Genomic DNA, 8459 nt, shown 5'->3' on the forward strand with positions numbered 1-8459 from the left:
AGTGGATTAAATAAATAACAGTCATCAGATGAATGAAGGTAAATTCATGACAGGTTCTACATGGAACCCAATAGTTTTAAAAAAACCTGGGACCAAAAGAGTTTTACCTGGAACCAAAAAGGGTTCTTCAAAGGGTTTTACTATGGGGACAGCCAAAAAAAACTTCCAGGTTCTAGATAGCTGTTATATTATTGTTCCTCTCACCATGTATCCTTGCTTTAAAGTCCTTTACACTGAGCTGATTCAGTGGATGTAAATATATACTTAGTGAAATCATGCTCTCAATTTTAGACACTTTTTGACCGAAGAGAGCCTTTTGTCACTTCTAAACTCTAAACCACAACCATCCACCTTAAGGATTTCAGTGCTGCTGCTGTGTGACTGGTGCAATTTGAACTCAGAGTAGGTTTCAGGGTAGTTATCTAATATGGGGCAGCAGAGATTGCATTGTATCCATGGGGCCTGCCAGGGACTGCATTTCTGGGACCCTTTGGAGGGACACAGACTGCTTAAAGCAAAGCACTTGTGATGGCCTACTCTCCGTATTGCATGCATCGGCAGTCTGTTTCAAGCCTCCATCCATCCCCTCTGTGTCGGGTGGGCAGACAATAAAAATACATTTTCCACTCAAATGTAACAGCCCCCTACAAATATTTATCAGTGTGTCCAGAAGCAAGCTGTACTGTAATTGAATTCTTGAGTCCACTGATAAAATTATATTATATCCCCAAAATGGTGAGCATGTGTTCAGCCGGTGTTCTTAACCTTCTGGTCCCCTGTGTAATCATTGATTTACTGGTTGAAAGTCCTACAACAATAATGTGGCTCTTTGAAAGATTATCATTGAGAGAATATTAATGATTGAAAAATATCTGACATGTTTAACACTACAGATTTTAACACAACTTTTTTCCCCAAAATGTTATCCCTCACAAGAGCCAAATGAAAATGCTGCAATGTCACCCAAGTCAACTGGTGCAGTAATCCAGCCATGTCCGTAGTCATCTTGGTGTGGAAAGAAACTGACCTGGGATGCATTGCCTCTGGGCTCTGTTGTTCCTTTGTCATGGGCTAATGTTTGCGTGGACACACACATGCCTCCTCAGGGTGAATACTAGTCTCTACCCCTCGGATCACAAGTTCAATTCATTTCACAGTTGGCAGCACCCACAGTCCTTTTGCTCAGCCTGTTGTCTGGGGCTGGAGAGATATGGAAGAATATGATGTGCCTCGAGCTGCAGTCTCTCTCCCCACGAAGACTCAACTCGCCCAGGGACAGATCTGGTCTGATAGAACCGCTGTGCTGCCTGCCTGCTTCCCTGCCTGCCCGCCTGCCCGCCCGCCTACCTGCCTGCACTCGCCTGCCTTCCTGCTTGCCTGTCTGCCACATATTACAAGTGTCCAGACACAGAGAAAAAAAATTCCAGACACCTGAAATGATAAGGATACAAGAGGAGATGAGAGTGTCCAGACACCTGAAAGGATAAGGATTACAAGAGGAGATGAGTGTCCAGACACCTGAAAGGATAAGGATACAAGAGGAGATGAGAGCGTCCAGACACCTGAAATGATAAGGATTACAAGAGGAGATGAGAGTGTCTAGACACCTGAAATGATAAGGATACAAGAGGAGATGAGAGTGCTAAATGCATCATTACTGCTGCATAAAGGCAAATTATTTATTTTCCTTTCCTATAAAAACATCTTAGATATTATTTAGTCATGTTTCTGTATTTTACTCTATATTATTGAACTCTATCACACCAAAAATATTCTGATATGTGATAATCTAAACCCAAGCCGATGCATAAGACTGTAATTTGATTTATAATTATAGTTGAAAGGTATTTGTTTTTGCCAGTAAATCATAGTTTGCCGTTGTAATCAACTTGGCTATATAAAAAGGCTATATAAAAAGATTTTGGTGTTAGAAAATGCCATTACTGATGGGCGGTGTCGACAGTTCATGAGAATGTGCACCACAATGATTTGTTTGAAGACAAATAGCTGCTATTATAAGATATGGCCTTCAAAGCCACTGTTCTCCATGGCCAGATTAATGGGACCAGCCTCTTGCCGATATCACACTGCAACATGATGAACGGGAAATTAGCATAAAAGACTCCTTGCATTCTATCTGGCACTCTTAATGAGCTTTAATAGAAAGTGTCCACACAGCACGAGGAAATGGTCCTGATTGATGTCTCACATTATTGGGGATTGCACCCCTCAGAAATCCAAAACCCTTGTCTTCTGCCTGGTTCTCCTGCCCTCTCTCCCTATCTCTATCCTTCTCCTTCTCTCTCCATCTCTCTCTACCTCTCTCTCATTCTCTCTGTCAGTACTGCCTGCTGCTGAAGCCTGGTTCCTTCTTTTCCAGGACAACACCCAAGGGACAGCCTACTGATAACAGGCCTGTCATACCGGCCCACTCTCGGCTCTCACACCTCTATTTTATTCAATAACACAGTTCTGAAGTCAACCCGCGTTTTCCTTCATGCCACAAATATTAGATTTTTCATTTCCCTAAGCAACAACTCCCTTCATCAGGGTGTCTTCAATGTGAACAACACAGAGCTGTGTTTCTGAATGGGTTATGGATTTGTTTAGGATGTCAATACTATGTTCGTGTTACAGGTCTGGGAGAGAGTAAACACGCTGTGCTTCCCTGAATGAGTGAACACTACAGGATACAGCACAGGATAGAGAGGATATACACTGAGTACAAAACATCAGGAACTCCTGCTCTTTCCATGACATAGACTGACCAGGTGAATCCAGGTGAAAGATATGATCCCTTATTGATGTCACTTTTTAAATCTCGTTCAATCAGTGTAGATGAAGGGGAGGAGACAGGTTAAAGAAGGATTTTTAAGCCTCAAGACAATTGAGACATTGATTGTGTATGTGTGCCATTCAGAGGGTGAATGGGTAAGACAAAATATTGAAGTGCCTTTGAAAGGGGTATGGTAGTAGGTGCCCAGCGCACAGGTTTGAGTGTGCCAAGAACTGCAACGCTGCTGGGTTTTTCACGCTCAACAGTTTCTCATGTGTATCAAGAATGGTCCACCACCCAAAGGACATCCAGCCAACTTGACACAACTGTGGGAAGTATTAGAGTCAACATGGGCCTGCATCCCTGTGGTATGCTTTCGACCCATTATAGTGTCCATGCCCGACGAATTGAGTCTGTTCTGAGAGCAAAAGGGGCTGCAAATCAATATTGGGAAGGTGTTCCTAACGTTTTGAACACTCAGTGTGTATATATATATATATGTGTGTATGGGCCTGTCCTTCTTCTTCTCGTCACACTAAATCTACTCTGAGGTGTTGCCTAATGAAGCAGCCAGCGGAGAGTGTGTGATGACTATGCATCAGCCGCAATTGTGATTTTGGGACGCCATTCCCACCGAGCTGCAATTACCAGCCATTTGTGGCTGGAATGAGAGCTTGTCGCTTGCAGCTCAATGTTCCACCACCACCATTATGCCGAAAAGCTAGAGGATTTGATGTGCATAACAAAACACACATCTCATTGCTCGTTCTCCACCCTACTGGGCACTGATTTGCACTCACTGCAGTTTTCTCTCTCTCTGATGAGCTGATTGTGGATATTCCTGTGTGTTTGTGTTTGTGCGTGTGTGTTTGCGTGCACCTGTGTCTCTATTTATGAGTAAATACATTCTGAAAAATGTAGACACTCCATTGGCTTTCCACATTAGCTAAGACATTGTACACATCACAGCCAACAAACCACCAAATACACAGCCCCGCCTGGGCTTCTTGCAGCGTTTTGGCATTTGGGTGTCAGATGGTTTGTATCTCTCAGCCATTTGCTCCATTTGTGTCAGCTTTGGTCCAGATATGAATGAGCTAGCCCTTCAACGTAATGGCAGAACCTCCCTTTACAGAACAACAGCCTTTCTTCAATAGCAGCACTGAGTGTCTGGGCCACATACAGTACTGTAGCTGTCCTGCTATGCATGCTAGATCTGCTCTCCCTGGTATTAGTATTCAGACAGGTGTGGTATGGTCACTGCTGCTCTTCTGGTGTTGGCTAGCTCGTTGGCGTCATGCTGACAGAAGACATTCCATGTCCACCACTGCCCTGTGCTGCTCTCTCCTCATAATAGATATTGACAGGTGGAGTGCAGATAACACTAATCTCCATCCTAACATGATTGGATATGTCATAGAGGGATTTTTCATCATTATAGCATTCAATTCACAACTTTGTCGGCCCGCTAATAGCATTTCATGCTAGCATACGCCGTGCCCTGTAGCTGAATGGCTGTGTAATTGTCACCCTTCCTCTCTTCTCTGGTTCCTCGTGCTCCAGCCCGGCAGGTAATAAGCCCTGCCAGTGGTCTTATACTTCATCTTTACTTCAACCCCCAAGATGAAGGCTGCGTGGTCCCCTCATCTCTCGCTAGTGTCCGACTGTTTCCCTGTTTACATCAAAAATGCTGTTTTATACCTTGCCATCAAAATGCACAGTTGATGAATAATGCATGTCTCTTATTAATGACCTTTAGAGTATGCAACCCTAATGCAGATAGAGACAGCATTATATCCCTGCCCTAATAAAAGGCTGTGTATCTATATACAATATATAGATGTAAATTAATCCTTCAAATAACCCGCCTGACATTGTCTTTAATATGGTGTGATGTTTCCAACTGTGTGAGCAAACTAATGAAATAAAAAGCTATGCTGGGAAGACAGGGGGAATGTTTTACATTTTAGCAGATGCTCTTATCCAGAGTGACTTACAGGAGCAATTAGGGTTAAGGGCCTTGCTCAAGGGCACATCGACAGATTTTTCACCTACTCGGCTCAGAGATTTGACCCAGCGACCTTTCAGGTACTGGCCCAACGGAGTGTCTCCCGACCCCTCCTGTCTCAGCCTCCAGTATTTATGCTGCAGTAGTTTGTGTCGGGGGCTAGGGTCAGTCTGTTATATCTGGAGTATTTCTCCTGTCTTTTCTGGTGTCCTGTGTGAATTTAAGTATATATATATATTTTCTCTCTCTCTCTCTCTCTCTCTCTCTCTCTCTCTCTCTCGACCCTAGGACCCTAGGAGCCTAGGACCGTGCCTCAGGACTACCTGGCCTGATGACTCCTTGCTGTCCTCCTTGCTGTCCCCTCCTTGCTGTCTCCATTATGAATGGAATGCTATGTAAAGGATAGAATGAATAGGAGTCTCTTAAACCTGAGGAGAACTATAATAAGGCATACTAGCCTCCCAAGGACTTTTACCTGCATCACACTTAACATGTGCTTTAATGTGGGAGATCACAAATACAAATTCCCTACAAAAGGCTGTACAGTTATGTTTGTATTGCTGTGCAAGTTGGTGTATCATTTTCACAAAGCACATTCACACAACATGATACAAATGTGAAAATAATTTAACTGAATAGTAAACACTGTCATACACACTGAATCCTAACTCAAGCTCAACAGGCACATGGGAATTCAAGGGGGCTCTGCGATTCTTTTCTGAAGTGGTACATTCTCAAGAATAAATGCACCAACTCCTGATATGGAGATGGGAGAAAGATAATAATTTTTCCAATTTGATATAAAGACACTTTAAAGACACTAAGTAAGCAATGAATTAATGCATATCTATCTGTTTCCATGCCAATTCATAATGCAGAGTACCATCAAAACTCAGATGGCATCAATATGCATATTGCTCTTGCACGCGCACACACGCGCACACACACACCATACATGCTGATCCATCTCCGGCCCTTCAAATGTGATTTCACTGGACAAACACACACAACAGCAGTGCATAATGCATGAAATGACCATGGATCACTAGAGGTGATGTGAGGGTATCAGTGTGTTTATCAGTAAGATAAAGAAAGATGAATTTGTTCTTAACTGACTTGCCTAGTTAAATAAATGTAAAATTAAACTAATAGAATAAATAATACAAATCAGAAGGCTAGTGGATAGAGAGCTGAGCCCCAGCCCACAGCTACCCAGCCCACAGCCACCCAGCCCACAGCTACCCAGCCCACAGCCACCCAGCCCACAGCTACCCAGCCCACAGCCACCCAGCCCACAGCTACCCAGCCCACAGCCACCCAGCCAACAGCCACCCAGCCCACAGCCACCCAGCCCACAGCTACCCAGCCCACAGCCACCCAGCCCACAGCCACCCAGCCCACAGCCACCCAGCCCACAGCCACCCAGCCCACAGCTACCCAGCCCACAGCCACCCAGCCCACAGCCACCCAGCCCACAGCCACCCAGCCCACAGCGACCCAGCCCACAGCCACCCAGCCAGCCCACAGCTACCAGCCACCCAGCCCACAGCCACCCACCCACAGCAGCCCACAGCCACCCAGCCCACAGCTACCCAGCCCACAGCCACCCAGCCCACAGCCACCCAGCCCACAGCCACCCAGCCCACAGCCACCCAGCACAGCCACCCAGCCCACAGCTACCCAGCCCACAGACACCCAGCCCACAGCCACCCAGCCCACAGCTACCCAGCCCACAGCCACCAAGCCCACAGCCACCCAGCCCACAGCTACCCAGCCCACAGCCACCCAGCCCACAGCCACCCAGCCCACAGCTACCCAGCCCACAGCCACCCAGCCCACAGCTACCCAGCCCACCCACAGCCACCCAGCCCACAGCTACCCAGCCCACAGCCACCCAGCCCACAGCTACCCAGCCCACAGCCACCCAGCCCACAGCCACCCAGCCCACAGCCACCCAGCCCACAGACACCCAGCCCACAGCTACCCAGCCCACAGCCACCCAGCCCACAGCCACCCAGCCCACAGCTACCCAGCCCACAGCCACCCAGCCCACAGCCACCCAGCCCACAGCTACCCAGCCCACAGCCACCCAGCCCACAGCCACCCAGCCCACAGCCACCCAGCCCACAGCTACCCAGCCCATAGCCACCCAGCCCACAGCCACCCAGCCCACAGCCACCCAGCCCACAGCTACCCAGCCCACAGCCACCCAGCCCACAGCCACCCAGCCCACAGCCACCCAGCCCACTATTAAAGGCATGTGGGACTAAGAGAGCATGAGACTCATGAAGCCAACCTAATCACTTCCTTTAGCCTGCTTCTTTAATAGACAGGCTGAATAAGGATTATAATCTATTCATATTGTGCATTTGACTGTTCCAGATTCCTACAGCACAGAGCAGAGACTGCTCAGAGACATGCTCATCAGGAGAGAGAAGGAAAACACAGCTTGTGCCAATGTGGCTCTTGCTGAGAACAGAAAGGAACGAGGTCAGTGAGAGCAGTGTCACTCGATAGCCTTTATGGGTTTGTGAACTATTCACAAGCATCTTTTATACATCTGAATTCATCTATGATTTACTTTCACCATGCTGAATTGATTGACTGATTGATTTTGGATTACGATCGAAAATAATGTCAAGATTATCTAAACTACCAGTTGCAAACAATTTGTTCACATTTCCATATCTAACGCAACATTTGGCATGCTATGACACAAACTGTTATGTCACAACAGACATGACCTTAACAAGAAGCACTTTAGATGTCTTGCAAGAGCCCCAACTCTGAATAGTGCCCTGGTTCTTAAAATAAAAATGGATTGCGCCTCTTTCCAAAGACAGGCAACAAAGAGAATATTCTCCCATCAACTATATCACCATGAATAAATCCTTTAGAATTTCTTCCTGTATTTTTTTAGACAGAAAACTCACAATAGTGGGGAGAGAGTCGTATGTGTGTGAAGGTAGAGAGTTCTGTGCCTCCGTCACAATGGCCCACTATTATTGGATTCCAGTCCGTCTTGGTGCTCAGGCCTGTCCATTAGGATCTAGCTGGCAGGGCCATGTGTGGCATGCCTCTCCTCCTCCCCTGGCTGTCACACAGCCGAAGACACAGTGAAGTGGTCACAGTAGACTGGTCAGGAGGGGCGATGGACGGCTGGGGGGCTCACGCTACTGGGAGGTTACTCAGGGGTCAAGCTTTTAACACCCTCCCAGTCTGGAGTGAACAGTAGAGGTCACAGCTAAGACACTCTGCCCAGCCATTTCCTTTTCCACTTGTCTTACTCCTCTGCACTGGGTCTTTGACTGTCCCTCTTAGTGATATAGTGGGGCAGCAGGTAGCCTAGCGGTTAGAGAGTTGGGCCAGTAACCGAAAGGTTGCTAGATCGAATCCCTGAGCTGCCAAGGTAAAAAACATGTTGTTCTGCCCCTGAACAAGGCAGTTAACCCACTGTTCCCAGGCCGTCTTTGTAAATAAGAATTTGTTCATAAATGACTTTTCTAGTTAAATAAAAATATACTGTATACAGTCTCCTCTTCAGTACCCCTCCTTTCTGGGATATCACTTAGCTGAAATGTCTGCCTTTAGACCTGAGACTTGGAGAGATCCCCATAATGGAGGTTGTCATGCAGGTGACACCTGCTTGGTGTACTTGACCTCTCCTACCAATGT

General features: G+C 46.7%; 1 protein-coding gene across 1 annotated transcript; it reads left to right on the forward strand.

Annotated features, from left to right (window-relative positions):
• Window positions 1-3889: 3889 nt before the first annotated feature.
• On the forward strand, window positions 3890-7038 carry LOC135563657 (uncharacterized). The gene is made up of 3 exons (XM_065006745.1): window positions 3890-3960; window positions 4340-4347; window positions 6008-7038. Exons 1-3 carry the CDS (start codon window positions 3890-3892, stop codon window positions 7036-7038), a joined length of 1110 nt encoding a protein of 369 aa, XP_064862817.1.
• The last annotated feature ends 1421 nt before the right edge of the window (window positions 7039-8459 follow it).

This window comes from Oncorhynchus nerka, linkage group LG21, assembly GCF_034236695.1.
Source record: "Oncorhynchus nerka isolate Pitt River linkage group LG21, Oner_Uvic_2.0, whole genome shotgun sequence".
Lineage (NCBI taxonomy): Eukaryota > Metazoa > Chordata > Actinopteri > Salmoniformes > Salmonidae > Oncorhynchus > Oncorhynchus nerka.